Genomic DNA, 19,635 nt, shown 5'->3' on the forward strand with positions numbered 1-19,635 from the left:
TATCATATAAAGCCAAATATTAGTTACCTACAAAAAGAAAAAAGGCGCACAAATTAGTGCTGACACAATGAAGTTCATCTAATTTCTGGTAAAATCAAGTTTTGATTTATATATCCATCAGAGTTGCAGCATAGCCAACTTTACAAACAATCCACTTGATTTCCAGTCATGACTACAGAGAAGAACCAGTGAGTTGTATGACCCCAGTGGAAAGCAAAAATAACTTAAAGAATACCATCCACTACATTTAAGTTTTGTATTTTTTTTTTTTTTTTTTTAAAGACAGGATGCTCATTTGATCACCAATTACACTACTCCAGAAGGAAGACGTAAAACAAGCTGTCCTCCGAAAACACTGCAATGAAAAAGAGATTTGTTAAAAAGCATGAAAGTTTGAACGATTTCTGAGAGATTAGACATCAACAAAAGTTTATTCCACCTTTTTACGTAATAGTAACAGAAGTCTGCTAATATGAAAGTTTGAACGATTTCTGAGATAAGAACCATAGAAGGCCATAATCCATAACCCAGTGCCGTTAGCAGATGGCCACGACTGTCCAAAACCTGTTAAACCAATGAAAATAAAAATAATAGCAAATCATAAAGCAATCGAATGGAAAACTGTAAATCCAATCAATCTACATCCCTGTGCATGAGGTAAAGATCCAGAGAGTAGATTTGACAACCATAAAAGTACCAGTTACACAATGATGATTGCTAGTGAACACATACGCGTTAACCATAAAACCATACAATTGGAGTGAAGATGAATGTCCCCAACTCACTTGATTTCAGAAAATGTCATCAATGCTCAATGATGGTATTAACCTTCATCGAAAATATTTGTGATAATAAGTACCTCAGTCATGTACATGAGATTCTTTACGACTTGTATTTGCATTAGCAACAAGCTCCATATACTTTTTGTGCATAAGTTTTAGTGATTAAGCAATTTACACACTGAACGTGTCAACCATTTTCCTAAATGCACTAATCTGAGAGCATATATTCTAAAGAAACCTCCACCCACCAAGTTACCAAAGAAAATGCGCTATGTTAGTAACCATAAATGCATTAGAGGCAATTAAGGCATTTAAAGCAGAATAAGTCACCAACTTTGCTAATAAAACTCACATATTTTAATCCCCTAAACCAATTCCCATAAGCAATAAATAATGTGAAATCATGCTATTCTTGTTTGATTAATTGGTATTGGATGGTCAAATAACTAGTTCAGGAATGGCAATACGACCAAAGTTGATGAACGGACCAACTTGCAGGTACGAAAATCATATCAAATACCTCACACAATACAACTGTACCATTGAAGTTTGCAATCTAACCTGGAGAACCCAATGAGCGCAGCTCAAGAACCTAGCAACACCCAATGCGAATACATAATGAGCTGTGAATGGTTCAACAATCTGAAAAACAAAAAGCAGAAAAGTCAAAGGAGGCCAGCATAAAGACAATTTAATCCAAAAAAACTCAAATCATGTTATTTTCTTGATCCACATGATTGTACCTTTGTGTTTTGCATGACCCGCAATTGGGGTAGCACAGAAACAGCTTCCAAATATACACAGAATGCCCAGAAAATCCTGTTGATGATATGATGTGACGTCGATGGATGAATTACCAAAGCCAATAGAACACAAGGTACCGCCTACAACAAAATGGTAAACCAAGGTAAAAAAATTTATTTAAAAAAAATGAAAGAAAAAGAAAGATAATTACAAGACACAAAAATAAATTTAACGAAGTGACAAGTAAGAAGGTTTTGGTATACCACGAGTTTTATAAGGTAAGGTATAAGAAGTAAGAAATGTTTTGGAAAACCATCTTGCTCATATCAGTATATAGTATAAATACCTTACAGAAACTAGAAGCCTAAATAATATTTGTTTGAGTATCTTAAAGTCAAGGAACAATGAAAAGAATGTTGCTGCTCATACTCTGGCAAGATGAAAGAAGTAAAGAGAAGCTAGTGATACAACTAGGACAAAAATTACAATTCAAATAAAAAAATTTTGAGCGTCCTAAGTCAAAGGACGATGAAAAGAATGCTGCTGGTCATACTCTAGCAAGATGAAAGAAGTAAAGAGAAGCTAGTGATCCAACTAGGACAAAAATCACAATTCAATCTTAAGAATTACCATAGTTCATGGTAGGATGCTGAGAATCAATAAATTAAACGAAAACGCGACATTGGATAGACAGTCACAAGAAAAGAAAGAAAAAGAACTCAATATATACTCAAAAAGCTAGATGTAAGTTGATGAGGTACTTGAACTATTAGAGCAACACTGTTAAAGTTGAAGCAAATGGAAGGCTAAATCAATATGGACAGAGGTAAGGAGAAGAAAAACACTGATGAGTGCTCAAATGTGATGCATTTTAGCACCTAAGCTAGAGTATTTTAGTCCATTCATCCATCTTTATTTTCCCGCTTTAGTACTTATTTGTGTTTTTGTCTATTTCAGGTCAATAAGGTTCAAACCGGCTAAAAATGGTTTCTTACAACCTTTTTGGAGTCAAAGCATAAATACGCTGGCAGCGAGCTGTTTTATTCCCGCGCGCCCTAACTCTACCTACCACATAGCTGCGGGATTAGAAGATATTTTAAAGGCTTATTTTCTGACTTGTTCACTACTCTAAGGACCTTGTATTTAAAGGGAATTGAACCATTTTGTAATATATCTTTTGTCTTCAATTTTATTTTATTTTTACATTGTAATAGCTATTTTCTATCTCTAGAAAAGTTAGAGATTAGTGTTAGAAGAAAAGAGAAGAGTAGAGACACCAAGAACACATCTCAAGATCTACACACTCTTTCTCTCTTTAGAATTCAACAAAGAAGAAGAGTAAGAAGATGGAGTCTGTTTGGGGATTGCCCTTGAGGGTTCCAAGATCACATCCACCTCCTCCATGATTGGCTAGACTTTCTCCTTGGAGCTTGGATGAGCCCCAAGTTTGTAATCTAAGTCTCTTTCATATTTTTTGGGGAATCATATCTTGTGATTAGTGTTTTAGCCTTGTGAATTTAATGAATCTTAGGTTCTCTTTTGATTTATATGGATTAATTCTTTCTATTGATTCTCTATGTGATTACATGTTGTCTTATGTGTAATTATTTGGGAATTGATCTCTACACTAGTTTTTCTATATTAATTGAATGTTTATATGTGGTTGATTGAGAATCTAGTGATGGCTAGGCATAGTTTTTATTGGATAGGTTTGTCAATTAATTTGATGGATTATGCTTATACTTTATGGGCTGTTCTACAATTTAATTCATACTTGTAGGTAGGTAGACAATCTTTACTTGATTTGATATTCCATGACTTATTATTGCAAATTCCATGATTCTCTAAATTGATGTGTGCTACAATTGTGACTAGTTTGATTGGTCATGCTTAGGATTGATAAGTTGTTCTACACTTAGTTTAATTGTTGGTTAGGTAGGCAATTCATTATTGAATTTGATGGTCCATACTTAATATTGCAATTGGTAGTCGTATTTTGTTCACAAGAAGATTTTTCCCAAATTAGTTGAAAGTGTGTGGTTTGGTGAACAATCTTGGTGGTGATTCCAATACACCCCAAGACCTCACTTCTCATCTCTTAAATCCCTAACTCAACTGAGTTTATTTTAATTACTTTTTAATTTCCTTGCATCTTAGTTTAATCAACCAATTTCTCTCTTTGCAATCAATTGGTACATTAGAGTCGAAATTAAATTCCAACAAGTATAATCCCTACGGATAATCCCTACTCGCTATGCTTCATTAGTTATAGTAGTGGTTTTTATAAATGTAAATTTGACTAGAAAGGCTTCCTAAACCACATTCATATTTTGACCTTGCGAAGTGACCTCTTGCATTACAAAGTCTGTTTTCTAAACACATAGAAAGGGGCTCGTAAAATTTTGCCGCCGTTGCTGGGAATTAACGGTTTTGTTGGAATTAGACTAGACAATAGTGTTCATTTGATTGCTTCTATTTTCATTTTATTTTCCATTGTATATTCATTTCTCATTCTTGATATTATTTGTCAATTAGGTAATTGACTACAAGAAAGACAAACATTGGATCTTAAAGCAATCATTAGAGCTTAAAGCTAGCATTGGAATTTGAAGTTGCTTAAGGACCTTTGAGAGCATTTCTTGAAAATCTTGTAATTTAATTGTTTCACTTCTTTGCATGCTTATGATAGCCCTTCTTGAGGCTAATTTCATTGTCTTATTTTAAATCCAAGCATCGGCCCGTGTGGAAGCCAAAAATTTTTCTTGCATTTGGATTTTTAATGTGAATAGAGCCATTGTTTGATCCAAGTTTGGGGGGGGGGGGGGGGAATTTCTTTATGTCCCTCTATCATATTTTAATCCTTATGAGATTGAGTCCAATGTTCAACATGCATCATTTTATTATCAACTTGATCACTCTTTTAATCTTCCTTATGACTATTGCCCTCCCCCACCATTTTATGAAGAACCACCTCCATCACCTTATTCACCTGATTTTCAAGAAAAAGTGTTAGTTTTACTTGATGTACTTAATCCACAAACCCAACTTATTCTTTCACATTCTCAAATCTTAGCCAAGCTTGAAGCTCAAGTTGAGCAAATTGCAAGTATTCTTTCTCGTCAAGAGGAGGAGGAAGAGGCAAATGAAAAAATGGCAAGAACTTCAATTTATATAGATGAGTACGAGGAGAGTGAAGAGGATGACACAAGTAAGCTAATACCTAACACTCTATCTTGTATAGAGGAGGAAGTGGCAAGTGAGTTAGTGGCTAATCCAATAGAGCATAACATGATTAATGAGGATTTTCCCTGTTTTGATCATGATTTTATCCCGATCATTGCTACTCTAGAGAGTGTGGAAACGGTGACTACTATAGAAGTAGGAGAGGAGGAGAAGGAACTTGTTGAAGAAAGCCTTCCTTCTATTATCTCTAAAGACCCTCTTGAGACATGTCTTTTTGAAATGTATAAAAATTGTGGTTTTGACCTTGAAAGCTCCAAAAATAAAGTGAACTCTAATAGACTCCTTAGCTAACTTGGAAAGTGAGGAGATGGTGATTATTGAGGAAGAGGAAAGGCATGAAGAGAGTGCAATTCCTATTAATCTAATTGAGTCTTTGAAAGACTTTGCCTTGCCAAGTGCAAGGCCGCTCATCATTGATTTTATTTTCAAGACCGTGGATGAAAGGAAACAAATTGCATCTTTCATAATTTCTTTTCAAGTCATTCTTTTGAAGAATGTGTATATTGTTGTAGGTGAGGCATTAAATGAAAAAATGGAAAAGATGGTCAATAAGGATGTTTCATATCCGGTCTTTGATACTTTCGACTAGTGAATCGACCCAACGTCTTACTAGAGACGTTAAACACTAGCATTCGTAAAGTTTCACAACTCTATTCCTTCCACATTTCTTTTTATTTTTCATTTCTTGCATCATCTAGATATGTTCCATTGCACTTCTTGTCAAAAATCAAGTTTTTAGACCATATTCATGCAATTTGGGGCTTTAGAAAATTTCTGCCTTTGAAAATTTTTCGAAATTCAGCATTTTGTGCCCAGGCAACACCCAGTTCGATCGATCGAAGACTTTCTCGATCAATCAACGCTTATTCCGATCAATCGAAAAAGGCCTCAATCGATCGAAAATAATGTGAATCGATCGGAATTGCGTCGAAAATTTTTGTTCCCAGGGCATCATTCTACAAGCTTTTCGATCGATCGAACGCCCCTTTCGATCAATCAAGCACTGTTCAAAACAAAAATAAATAAATAAATAAATAATTTTTGTATCCCTTATTTCCTTACATTTGCATTTCTTGCATGTTTATTTGTTTTATTTTTTTGTGTGTGTGTGTGTACATACTTATTATGTCAAAAAATAAAAAATACAAAATAAAATAAAAAGTTTTTATTTTCATTTTTCATTATTTTATTCTTGCATCCTTTCTTAATTTTTGTTTTTTTATTTCTTGCATTGTACATATTTTTTCATTGCATTTTGCCTTATTTATTTTTCTTTTTGTATTTTGTTCATACATTTTATTCTTTGATTTTCTTACATTTTGTCTATACATACTTTCATAAAATGAAAAATACAAAAATTTGTTTCACCATTGTGCCCTTATGTGTAGTCATGCTACTTTCATATTTTCTATTGGGCTTGATCTCATATCTTTCTTTCATATTGTGCTATATTGCCTTAGAATGCTTGATTTGGTTATCTTTATCCCATTTGATATTTGATGTAAGTTTGCTAGTGTAGTTATTCAAGTAGGTTGTTGATTCCAAGTTTAGGGGTGCACTTTTTCCCAATGGATCATTACCGAGCTTCATGTCTTTGCCACCACGGTATATTCTTTCCATCTTTTTCATTGTTCTCATTGCACATTGAGGATAATGTGCAGTTTAAGTTTAGGGGTAATGTGACTTTGTTGCATTCTACTTAAGTTTAAGACTTAATTGCACGATTGAGATTTGGGATCCATTTGAGCGATGATTTTGATCTTTTGAAGACCATGATACTTAGAATTTAAAAAATGCTTGACTTGAGAGTCCAATACTCCTTGTATGCTTTCTGAATGCCATTTAGAAGTAAATTTTTCGAAAGATTTATATCTTGCTTGCATTTGTGGTCCACATAATCTTGATTTTGTGATTGTTTTGAGATTCACTCTAGGATTCTACACTAGCACATGCGTACACTAGCATTTATTTGTGGGGTACATGCTTTGTTGATTATTGATTTGGTTACATCCCAATTGAGCTAGTAGTACATTGAAAACTTTCATTCTTGACAAAGGTGGATAACAAACACTTTTCACTAAGTAACCGGGATTCTAGCCTCATTAAGCACTGAATTTCTCGAGCCAAAAGGTGGAGGGCCCAAACTCTAGGTTAATAACTTGATTAAAAAAAAATAATAAAAATAAAATAAAATAAATGAAGAAGAAGAAGAAGTGAGGATTTCTTCCAAAAGGTGAGAAGTGAGAAATGATTAAATGAAGGTTGTTTTGATTTGTAGCCTAGTTGATTTGAGCTTATAAGTTCTTAGGAGTGTTTAAACATCTAATGCCCTAAAACTATCCGGTTTGGGAGTCATTGACCTAACGCTCGACCTCCTGAATTACTAGAAAACTTAATAGATCAACACATTGCACCATGCTTTCATCCTTGATCCTCTAGGTTAGTAAAAAAAAAAAAATCGAGTGAAAATAATAAACGCACCTAGTTGAATAAAGCTTTAATAAAAAGCCCATTCTTTGTTTTCATGATCGGTACTAGATTAGTATGCTAATTTGAGGCCGGATGTGATCATTTCTTTAGTTGGCTTAGATAGCAACACATTTGATGCCGGTTCACTTGAAAAGGATTCTAGAGTTGTTTTGATTTGCATGATCATTGTCTTGATGTGTGGAGGACCATACTTGTTTGTTTGGTGTTGAAATTTTGAGAAATTGCTTAGAAAGGGTTGAAAAATTACATACTTGAGGTAGTTTTCTCCCAATACTTGTTTTGTATATTGGTGCCTCTTTAGTAAGAAAGAGCTTAATGTTTGTGGGTATCATTTTTGGAAACCCTCACGAGACTTCACTCGTCCACTAGGGGTAACCTAGGGGTTTAAAAGGCTTGTTGCATATGCTAAATGCAATCGTGTTCCCTACGAAAGTGGCGCTATCCTTTTATTGCTTTCTAGTTCATAGTTACTTATTTATTTCTTTCTTTTCCTTGTAGTTTATGGCTAGGGACTAGTAATATCTAAGTTTAGGGGTGTGACGATTGCTCAAATGTGACATATTTTAGCACCTAAACTAGGGTATTTTAATCCATTCAACTATCTTTATTTTCCCGTTTTAGTACTTATTTGTGTTTTTGTCTATTTCAGGTCAACAACGTTCAAACAGGCTAAAAATCGTTTCTTACAACCTTTTTGAAGTCGAGTATAAAGTTCCGAAAAGTAAAAAAAAAATAATAATAATAATAATAATAATTTAAAAATAAAATAAATTTTGGATCTATAGTAGATTCTTCGATCGATTGAAAATATGCTGGCAGCGAGCTGTTGTATTCCCGCACGCCCTAACTCTACCTACCACATAGCTACGGGATTAGATATTTTAAGGGCTTATTTTCTGACTTGTTCACTACTCCAAGGACCTTGTATTTAAAGTGGAATTGAACCATTTTGTAATATATCTTTTGTCTTCAATTTTATTTTAATTTTACATTGTAATAGCTATTTTCTCTCTCTAGAAAAGTTAGAGATTAGGGTTACAAGAAAAGAGAAGAGTGGAAGTACTAAGAACACATCTCAAGATCTACACACTCTCTCTCTCTAGAATTCAACAAAGAAGAAAAGGAAGAAGATGGAGTCATGTTTGGAGATTACCCTTGAGGGTTCCAAGATCACATCCACCCCCTCCATGATTGGCGAGACTTCTCCTTGGGGCTTGGATGAGTCCCAAGTTTGTAATCTAAACTTCTATCTCTTTCATACTTTTTGGAGAATAATATATTGTGATTAGTGTTTTAGCCTTGTGAGTTTAATGAATCTTGGGTTCTTTTTTGATTTATATGGATTAATTCTTTCTATTGATTCTCCATGTGATTACATGTTATCTCATGTGTGATTATTAGGGAATTGATCTCTACACTAGTTTTTCTATATTAATTGCATGTCTATGTGTGGTTGATTGAGAATCTAATGATGGCTAGGTATGGTTTTTATTAGATGGGTTTATCAATTAATTTGATGGATTATGCTTATGTCTGATGAATTGCTCTACAATTTAATTCATGCATGTAGGTAGATAGACAATCTTTACTTGATTTGATATGCCATGGCTTATTATTGCAAATTCCATGATTCTTTAGATTGATGTGTGCTACAATTGTGACTAGTTTGATGGGTCATGCTTAGGATTGATGGGTTATTCTACACTTAGTTTAATTGTCGGTTAGGTAGGCAATTCATTATTAAATTTGATGGTTCATACTTAATATTGCAATTGGTAGTCGCATTTTGTTCACAAGAAGGTTTTTCCCAAATTAGTTGAAAGTGTGTGGTTTGGTGAACGATCTTGGTGGCGATTCCAATGACCCCAAGACCTCACTTCTCATCTCTTAACTCCCTAACTCAACTTAATTTATTTTAATTGCATTTTAATTTCCTTGCATCTTAATTTAATCAACCAATCTCTCTCTTTGCAATCAATTGGTACATTAGAGTCGAAATTAAATTCCAACACGTATAATCCTTGCGAACGATCCCTACTCGCTATGCTTCATTAGTTGTAGTAGTGATTTGTATAAATGTAAATTTGACTAGAAAAGCTTCCTAAACCACATTCATATTTTGACCTTGCAAAGCGACCTCTCGCATTACAAAGTCCGTTTTCTAAACACATAGAAAGGGGCTCGTCAAACACCAACCTTAAACAAAAACTATGGTTCAAGATAGAGAGCTATGGTGACAGAAACTGACACCCATTGGCTTCATGTCAAGTTTAGTACATCTTGGCATATTTTAAAAAGTAACGTATTGAAAGTAAGGTATTAACATGCATGGTGTTTAGAATCAATGACTTAGAAAATTAAAGCACAGCTACAGAAATCCAACACCATAGTTAGCTATAAATCATTCTTTAATTAGGAAAAACAAGCTTCATGACAACCAGAATGTAGTATAATTTGGGAAGCCAAGTGCCAACCCAAAAGCAGCAGCAATAAAAAGGAACGAAAAAAAGGGTTTGCAAAACAACAGGAGACATGAAATATTGGCAACTAAGGGAAGACGGAAAAAAAAGTCTCACTAGTTATTTTTGTTTGCATCGCTGTCAATCAAGATTCACTGCAATGCTGGTAATGAGATGAATAGAATTAATATACAAATTAAAAGTAGAATAACTACTGGACAGGATTCAGCCTTATCCACACACACCACAAGTATATTTTAGTCACGGGAAAATAATTACAATAGCTTAAAAACGCGTTTAAAATTGACCAAAAGTAATACATTGATTTAATAGCCCCAGTGAAAACTTTCCTAGAAATGCCTAAGATCTGATAACAGAACAACTAAACAAGGTCAAATTCAACTTATGATTCGATGTATTACAAACTTTTCTCTCCCCTCCATTAAAAGAGAGAGACGTCCCATCCCTTCTTTATGTTCATCCATGCATGTAGACAGACACCTGTGTACAGTAAAATTTATAAAATTTTCATTCAATTCTGGGGAATTGGACACAGCAGACTCCTTCCACTATATCTAATCTCATATCTTCAACAAAATTGGTGACAGTATTTATCGTCTGGTGCAATGAAAATAAAACATGAGACTGACAAGCATGAGGGCATGGGTTCGAGCCTAGCCACTGTTAATACTGATTCCAAAGGTTAGGTCTGTATCAAGTTTTTCCCTTTTAGCACCCTCAGACAGCATCATCGTCATCCTTACCTTTATCCTAAACAAATGGGCTCAACCACATGAATTATCCTTTTCTATTCAATTCTATTACATGCCCAGTCTTCTCTAACATTTAACTGGGTAAAGTGCAAAAAAAACCCCTCAAGATTTGATATAGTTCATATAACATCCTTATAGTACGAAATGTGTATATAACATCCTTATACATTGAAAAAATGTTATGTATTGCACCCTTCCATTAGTGTGCCGTTAGAAGGCACATGTGCGCCTAAGAATCCTCCCTTAATTCCAAATTACCTTTCAATCCTTGTTTACTCTCGCTTCACTTTTTCTCTCTAAAACTGATTTCACCCTTTCTGCTCTATCTCTCTGCGCTAAAATGCTCTTTCACTCTCTTTATCTCTCTCGTTGTATCTCTCTTCCGTTAAATCAATTCACACATGAAGCTAAAATTCAGAAAGATCTTATCTTCCCAAACAAACCATAATTGTACAATTGAATACACTGCAGTAAACCAAAGAGGTTAAACCAAAGAAAGATCTATGTAACTTACCCAAATCTAAGTAAACCAAATAGTGACTGTATTATCTCCCAATCACCAACATACCAACCAAATCCAGAATTCCTGCGAGGCCATCACAGTGTACCACCGTAGTTCTCTTTTTTTTCATCTTTTTTTTTCTTTTTTTTTTTTTTCCTTCCTTTAGTCACTGTAGTTCACAAGCCACAGAGATGTCTGATATGTGTGTGTGTATACATATAAGATATACACAAGATGGAGAGAGAGGTCCGAAACCACAAAACACGATTTCAGCCATCAGCAACCGCTGGTGTGCCGTCTTCCCGAGCGGCCGCGAATTGAAAGTCGTTGGCTTTGGTGGCTAAGGCAATCACCAAGGTTGGCATCCACTCAATAGAGGTGACTCTGTAGAACTTGAGCATTAATATAGATCGATTAGAACAATATGAGATGAGTGAGAGCGAGAGAGGAGTGAGAGAAGATGCCCCAGTCCGGGCGTCTGAGATGGGGGGTGTTTAAAAGGTAAAACTTTGTCCCTTTTTTTTTTTTTATTCGTTTGGGTTTAGGGGTGTGGCGACCTTGTGGACGATTGCGAGGCACTGGCAGGTTACAGATACACAATCCCATATCGCCTAGGTAAGGTGAAGGTAAAGTGCTTATGTGTGCTAGTGTTATCTCCAAATGATATGAGGCCTTTTGGGGTAAAACCTAAGAAGAAAACCATGTGAGCCGAGAATATCATACCATGTGGTGGAGTGGGTTGTTACAAATGATATCAGAGTCAGAGCGAAGTGTGGCCTACAAGGACGTTTGGGGGGTGTTGATTATGGCGACCTTGTGGGCGGGCAAGTGCAAGGCACTGGTAAGCTACAGGTGCACAATTCAACATTGCCTGGGTAAGGTAAAGGTGAAGTGCTTATATGTGCTAATGTTATTCCCAAAGGGTATGAGGCCTTTTGAGGAAAAACCCAAGAACAAAATTGTGCGGGCTCGGGTTCAGGTCCAAAGCGGACAGTATCATACCATGTGGTGATCTGGTGGAGTGGGTTGTAACAAGGGGCATTTCAGTCATTTTAAGCCTCCATTAACAGAAATGAGACAAGAGGCCCTTATGTGCACTGTTTTCATACTGAGGGGTGATTTTTTACCTAGAGGGGTGTGATATACACTATATTAAATATCAAGGGGTATTTTTATGCAGTTACACTATTTAATTTTTTAAAGTAATTTCTAATTACTTCATCCCAAGTTAGTTTTGGCCGGCCTCATTATCTCTTACCTTCTTAACTAATTTTACTTTTCTCACTGGTGCATCAACGGATCTATATTGTATGTGTTCAAACAACCTAAGCCTGCTTTCTCTAATTGTCATTAATAGGTGCAATCTCTAATTTTGTCATTAATAGGTCCAAACCACCATTCAGACAACATATACATGGCAATGCATTTTATTGATAAAACCAATGCTAATGATAGGAAATACAAGAAAGCCAAACTTGAATCACAAAATTTCAAGGAATCAAAGTGATGTGGGATGATGGAAGACTCACCACATAATACAAGGCAAAGTTGTCTTTGTCCTCCATGTAACTTGACTTCAATTTAAAACGAATCATAAAAATTACCCACAGAGTTGTTGCCAATGTAGCTAAATCAAGCAAGGTGTGTATATCATATTCCATGACAAAACTGCAGTACAACCTAACAGCTAAGAAAATAGCCGTTAGTTCTTGGGATTTGAGTGAGAGTCCTGCAGATTATCCACAGTGAGAAAAATCAATCTGATTGGTAAGATCAATAAACCTTATAATAAATAAATAAATAAATAAAGGATAGACCAAAAACACACAATCATTAACTTGTATCAACAGAAAAAGAAATATAGTCCATAAGGTAAACCTTCTAAACCAAATTCCATAAAGAAAATTCAGAAGAAATCATCTCAAGCTACAAAGTTCTAGCTTGGTGTCAAAAGTACAAAACCCACAAATTAAATGCCAACCCTATTCTCTCTATACTTCAGTGTTGTTTGAAAACTCAATTCGGTGCTTAATTTTGAACGGATTAAGCGCTTATTCAATTAAATGCATTTCATAATGTAATTTGAATATCACTGGAAATGGCAAGCGCCACTTAAAATGGGGTAAAATTTTAAGTGATAGGAACATCACTTATCACTGAATGCTGAACGCTGAAAATTCAAAAAGATTTACAAAAATATTTATTTTTTAATTACCACTTAAAAACTTCAGTACTTAAAATTCAGCTCTTAAAATTTTCAGTACTTAATTTTTAGTTTTATCAATCGGCAGCTTCTACTTTGCCTATATCTATACCATGCTAGGGCAAAATACATAGACAAGTCATATACATACACGGAGAGCTATATTATGAATTCTAGAGTTGCATCAAATATTATGTGTCAATCTTTTTACTGATTCGACTGATTATGCATGCATGGATGATGGACTTAAGTGTTTTTCTATTTTTTTATAATTTAAAATTCCGTTAAGATATTTGAAATTAAAAAAATCACAGGCCTTGCATGACTCTCAGGTTCCAGTCAAAAATTTCAGCCCCTTTTCACCGGCAGTAGACAAATACGTGAAACAAATATATGTCCCATATTTCAGATCAAGTAAATCAGGAAAATCATCAACTTTTATAGGGCATTACCTTATTACATGTGTTAGCGTACATGTAGGACTACAATTCACTAGTCATTCAACCCTCAAACAAATTTAAAAGGTTACACTAAACAATTAGTTGATTGCATACCTAACATAAAAATTGGTCAAACCATACTTATCAAAGGGAAAAAAAAAAAAAAAATGGTCAAACCATGAACCTTTCTAAGAAGAGAACTTCGTAAATGGGCTTTAGTAGACAGGGTCATGGACAAATATGTAACTGTTTATTTCCTTAATAAATATATAAAGGTGCCACCAGATTCCTACTTATATAGAAACATGAATAGCAGAACTTTTAGAACATGTTTGCTAAAATAAATATGATGCCCAACTGAGCTAAAGCAGACGAATTATTAGGCTGGTTGATAGACACGTAAGTTGCAATGACAAAAAATCCTGAAAATCAGAGCAGAAATGGAGTATTTAACTTTAGAGACATAAAAATTTAATTACTTTTCACAAGTTGGAATTGTTTATTACTCTGTCAGAGTTTCATTTTACAATGTGGGTGATAAATATTTTCTCATTTTTCCCCCTTTATCTTGTAGAGAGGTGTTATGTATTTTAATTTTATGCATTGCAAGATTACATTTACACTTTTGAGTCCCATTTGAGAGATTCAAAGATCAACTTTTAACTTTGATACACTAGAGCTTTGTCAACGTTATTACACCCGTTACGGACATGTAATTGGGTGTTTGAGAGGACAACAATATGTTTAGAGATCTTGTTTTTTCTTTTAACAAAAATTCTTTGAACAAATTTTGTAAAATTTTATTTGGAAAGTGGTCAACTGCACTAGGGGGTGTGCATGGGTGTGCATGGACCGGTCCATGTGCTTTCTGTTTTTGTTATTCCAGAAACAGAAAAGATTTGAACTAGTTGTTGATTTTTACATGCACCGGTCAATCGAGCCACACGCATTGATTCATCATAATCCTATTCCACATGAAATTACATCCGCAACTACTGCCCTTCTTCTTTAAAGGTTTTCTAAACATAAGTAGTCTTTTTCTAACAACATTCAAAGTGTCCAAACTATATACACCGGATCATTTAAGTGCCTGATAATTAAAAAAGAAAAAGAAAACAGCTAGTTCACAATCGAACTGGCCAGTTCTGTGACATAATCAGACGGTTCAGGCTTCAACAGGTCATTTTGGTTCAGAACTGGCCAAAACTCTAGAGTCTTGGTACGGTTGAAAATCGGCCAGTTCACCAAGCTATGGTTTGGACTGATCCAAGAGAAACAATATGATAACATCTGTGAGACCGATTCCACAAGTAAACCTATGACAGCAAAATGGAATTGCAATGATCACACATAACTATGTCCAATCGCATCATTCCAGAAAATTTGTGATTGTTCCTTTCTAAGTAGCACGGACACGGATATGGGACATGGATACGATACGACATGGATACGCTAACGCATCAAATTCTTAAATAGTAGGACAAGGACATGGCATGGACACGGCTAATATAATATATATTTCATTTATATATCTATTGAGTAAGAGAATTATAAAACTTTAATTAATTTATAATTTCTATACTAAAGTTATACAAGTTAGAAGATGAAGCTATTCGAATATAAAAAATAATATATTTATATAAAATAGTACTCTCATATCTTGTTATTATAGTTATGTTTTTGTTTGTTATATTATGTGACGTGTTTAGTGTCAATATTTTTAAAAAGAAGTTAGACCTTTGATGTATGTCCATAATGTTGTTTCTAGGATTGTCATGTTTTTATTTTACATTAGACGAAGAGTGTAGAAGGTGTTGGTCAAGTGTCCGTAATGTGTTAACCAAGTGTCCGAAATATGTCAAGCAAGTGTCTAATATGTGTCGAGCAAGTGTCCGAAATAATAAAAATTATTTTTAAATTATGGACATGATTACGGAGCGTCCAAGACGTGTCCATGAAGTGTTGGTGTCCGACACAGTGCCAGAGATACACACGGCACCTTGTAGAAGTGTCGGCGCTGCTTAGGATCCTTTTTATGGTGGGACTGGTCACTGATCTGACTTGTACTCGATCAAATGGATCCTTGCCAAAACTAATATAGAACTCTTTGAAAACTATAATAATAAGTAAACTAATAAGAACCAACTGGTGGTAACTTTGTTTGGGAAAGGGTATAACTTTGTATCTTATAAATTGATTCCGAATGATAATAATTGAATGCGCGAGTTATCCATGTAGATATAGGTAGACTCATTCCTTCTTATCTGCATTGTGTTGGCACAAACAGAACCTAAAAAGATTAGGAGGCAGCAGAATTGGATTTGTTTCAAAACTATGAATAACGTAGAAGACCTTGTATGCATGAAGTCAGAGGGATAAATGAAAGCCAAATCCCAGCACATAAATATGGCATAATAACTTAATTAAAATTTTGTACATTTCACTAGCTGCATTTTCAACTTATCAAAAATAATTTTTGAGTAAGAAGTAATTGTCTTTTCACATACAAGCTTCAGATATTACAAATTGCTTCATACCATGTGATATGTTAATAAAATAGTGTAAAAAGAACAGAAAAAGCTTAGAAATATCATAAGAGAATCATGATATCTGTATTTAGCAGGAGACCAAAACAGGTAGTTGAACTCATTTTCAGGTCTCATGTTCAAAACTTCTAGGAAATTGTCAATCTTCTTCAACCATTACAAGATGCAAAAGATAGCAATCAGTTGCATTGAGACTTGAGACAATGGAGATAATGCTTAGGCAAGGATTCCACAATCTATGTCTATGTTACAAGGACTCCTCCAATGTATTAGATACATAAAACTGGGATATAAGAATGAAATGTGTTCAACTTGCCTGGCTAGACATGCACTTAGCAAGAATACCTGATCATTCTAGTTTGTCATATAATTGTACATAAAGCATGCTTATTATGCTACTTTTATTACCTAATTGTTTTAAAACAAATGATGTATCCACATTGAACAGTTATATTCCATAAAACACCACTCTGAACTAAAACTATTCTAAAAGAATAAAAGAAGAATATTAAAATTATGAATATTTAGCATTGTCCTTATCAATTTTGCTTGGACAGTTAATGAATCAAATTTTACTTATCAAAATTTAAAAATTAAAATTAATGAATCAAATTTAGACAGACACTAATATCCTACCAAATCCATATAACATAGACCACAACATGTTTAATACAAGATTCAGTATAAAAGTACTCTATATTATCCAATGTCTATCCCACCTATGTGGGAGTGCTGGAGAGGGAAGACTGGGACAAACCTAACCTTTGGCATTAGATTACACTAAATGTCTGCTCTCAGACATTGATCCGTGATATCTTTGTTGTGGGTCGAAAACTTTCATCATTGCATCAAACAATGACCTCCTTTGCAGTACTCAATAGTCAATATATCAAATAAAAGAATATATATACTATATATATTCCTTGACCCATTGATTGGATCCAGCTTATGTAAAACTAGCTAAATGAAGCAACTAAGCACCAAATAGCAAGTGCTTTAGCCCCCAAAAGGGGGAGAAAAGAAATAATTAAAGGACCTTATAAGAATTTCGTTAAATTCAAGTTCTCGTCCTACTTTTTTTAGAAAGTTATCAGAAAAAAAAAAAAATGAATTTCATTTAATTCAAACAAACCCAATTCAACAAACAAGAAGGAGCCATCAAAACACATGAAAAAAATCAATCCATCGACACTCCGATTGATAGCTGAAAAATCACATGCAAGACAAAATCTTTAGCAATCTAATCACAGGTTTAGATTACTCCGACTGACTGTAAAGTTCTAATTTCTATTCCTAAAAATCAACAATAACCAAAAGGACCAAAGAAAATAACCCATATAAAGATAAGTGCTTTTAACTCATAAAAAAATTAAATCAATAACGAATCACATTTATATATATATATATAATTGATGGTGTGTGAATTATTACCAGCACAAGTTTTTTCCTTCATGAGCTTATAGATGAGGACAGAGATTCCAATAGAGTGAACAGCTTCGGCGGCGACGAAGAGGTTGTCGTGATCGTGTACGATAGCACGTAGCAGCACCAGCGCCGCCATCCCGGAGACGACGGCCAGGAAAGCCTTCACCTTCGGCGGTTGTCTCCGAACCCATGTCGTCACTGCGTGGATCGGCGTCCGCTGTGGCCTCATGGTCTCTCTCTAGGTCTGCGGGTGCGTTTGTTTCTGGCGACAAAGTGAAAGAAAGTGAAATACTCCTCCGATCGGAATCAAATCCCCTCAAATCTCTGTTCCCATTGTTTGAAGCTTTGGAGATTTACATTCATAAGCCATTTTTAGAAGAAAAAATAATATTATAATAATACTTCCTATAGTTTGGTTTGAGAAAAATGGAGACATTTTTTTTAAATAACTTCATATCATTACAGAGAGTTAGACCTTCCTGAATTACAATGTTGACTAATCCACTATAGGTATAGTTTCTGTAAGGGATAGGGAAATATCTGAATTTTACTTCCCTTATTTTTTAATAAAAAAATATTTGAAACTTTACTCTTATTAATAAAATAAAAATTTATCAATATAATAACAACTATTAAGACTCCATCATCATAAAAAGTTAAATTTTATGTGTAGGACATGTATTCCGTATTATTTATTAGATTCACATAAATTGATAATTCATTTACTAGCAATATAGTAAAAAAATGTTAAAAGTCAATGCACCTTAAAAACGTTAGATCCCGGAAAGGAATATGTTTTTTGTGCGAGGGAGGGGAGTATAAGGAAATTGAGAGATCCACAAACCCTTCTAATTGTAATTTTGCTATTTTTTATTTTATAATGTTTTGTTTTGTTATTATTTTAACAGTGGAATAAAATGGAAGGCATGGGTATCATGATTAATAAAAATTATATAATTTCAATTTTACGCAAAATTTATGAAAGTTGTAAACAAAATTCTACACGATATAGAAATGAATTTAATAAAATAATTTCTTTTCTTTTCTTTTTTATTGCAAAGATTAAGGTTAACACTCTCATTTCTTTTTTAATTTTTTTCCCTTTGTCATTAATCAACCCTACCCTATAATGAAAAGTTAAAACCATCAGTACTTTTTTTTTTCTTTCCTTTTCTTTTTTTTTTCTCACCTAACAAAATATTAAATTACATTTTGTGAGTTTTGTTTTGCAAAATTTGCCAAACATATAATTAGAATCCTACAAATCCTAACATGGACTCAAAAACTTAACATATGCTTTCTAACATTATATTAATAAGATTCCATATGTAACATGTTGTGATCATTTCAATGTTGACGTATATATATAGGGGTGCAACTTGGGCTAACCTAGCCTAACCCAGATATTTTAAAATTTAAGTTTTTAAATTCACAAATCGAGCTCAAATTGGGTTGAATTTTCTTAAAACCTAGACATGTTTGGATTGGGTTTGGGCTCAACTCGAACCCAATCCAACCCAAAACCCAAAAAAAATAATAATTATAACTTAAGAAATTCTTTATTTTTTTTTTTTTTATGTCTCCCTTCTCTCTCTAGACTTGTCAATGGAGTGGCTCTTGATCCGAATCTGATCCGATTAGTCGGATATGGATTGAACAAAAAATTCTCCGATTACGATCCGAATTCGATAATCCGTTAGCTTAACAAATCGGATATGGATTATGCTGATCCGATCCGTTAATAATTCGATCCGATTCAATTAAAATTATATATATATAATTATTTATTAATAATTTTACATATATATATCAATACTCCTATTAAAATTGTATTAGAGGTAACCCAAAAATCCAAAAAAAAATAATAATAATAATCATAATGTTATATATACAATTGTGGGTGTTCTCATCCACGTGCTAATAAATTTATATATATTAATTATTTATCATTATATTCATTTGGTTGCATAGTTATATCATGTACTCCCTCCATCCCATATTAATAGTATATTATTTTATTTTTACATA

General features: G+C 33.9%; 1 protein-coding gene across 1 annotated transcript; it reads right to left on the bottom strand.

Annotated features, from left to right (window-relative positions):
* Positions 1-82: 82 nt before the first annotated feature.
* LOC132300794 (uncharacterized) lies at positions 83-18,021 on the bottom strand. Its single transcript, XM_059798030.1, has 6 exons — positions 17,614-18,021; positions 12,523-12,722; positions 1,526-1,666; positions 1,344-1,424; positions 440-564; positions 83-355 (listed from the first exon to the last, which is right to left on the bottom strand). The coding sequence occupies exons 1-6, from the start codon at positions 17,834-17,836 to the stop codon at positions 307-309; spliced, it is 819 nt and encodes a 272-aa protein (XP_059654013.1). The 5' UTR covers positions 17,837-18,021; the 3' UTR covers positions 83-306.
* Between the last annotated feature and the right edge of the window lie 1,614 nt (positions 18,022-19,635).

The sequence above is a fragment of the Cornus florida genome, unplaced genomic scaffold (genome assembly GCF_030987335.1).
Source record: "Cornus florida cultivar Cherokee Brave unplaced genomic scaffold, ASM3098733v1 CherokeeBrave_3.0.0_Hap2_Chr03, whole genome shotgun sequence".
Classification (NCBI taxonomy): Eukaryota; Viridiplantae; Streptophyta; class Magnoliopsida; order Cornales; family Cornaceae; genus Cornus; species Cornus florida.

Coding starts and splice junctions, on each gene's coding strand:
- LOC132300794 (XM_059798030.1), bottom strand. CDS start 17,836: ATGAGGCCACAGCGGACGCCGATCCACGCAGTGACGACATGGGTTCGG. Junction 1,425..1,525: donor GGGTCATGCAAAACACAAAG/GTACAATCATGT, acceptor TTTGTTTTTCAG/ATTGTTGAACCATTCACAGC. Junction 356..439: donor TGTTACTATTACGTAAAAAG/GTGGAATAAACT, acceptor TTTTCATTGCAG/TGTTTTCGGAGGACAGCTTG.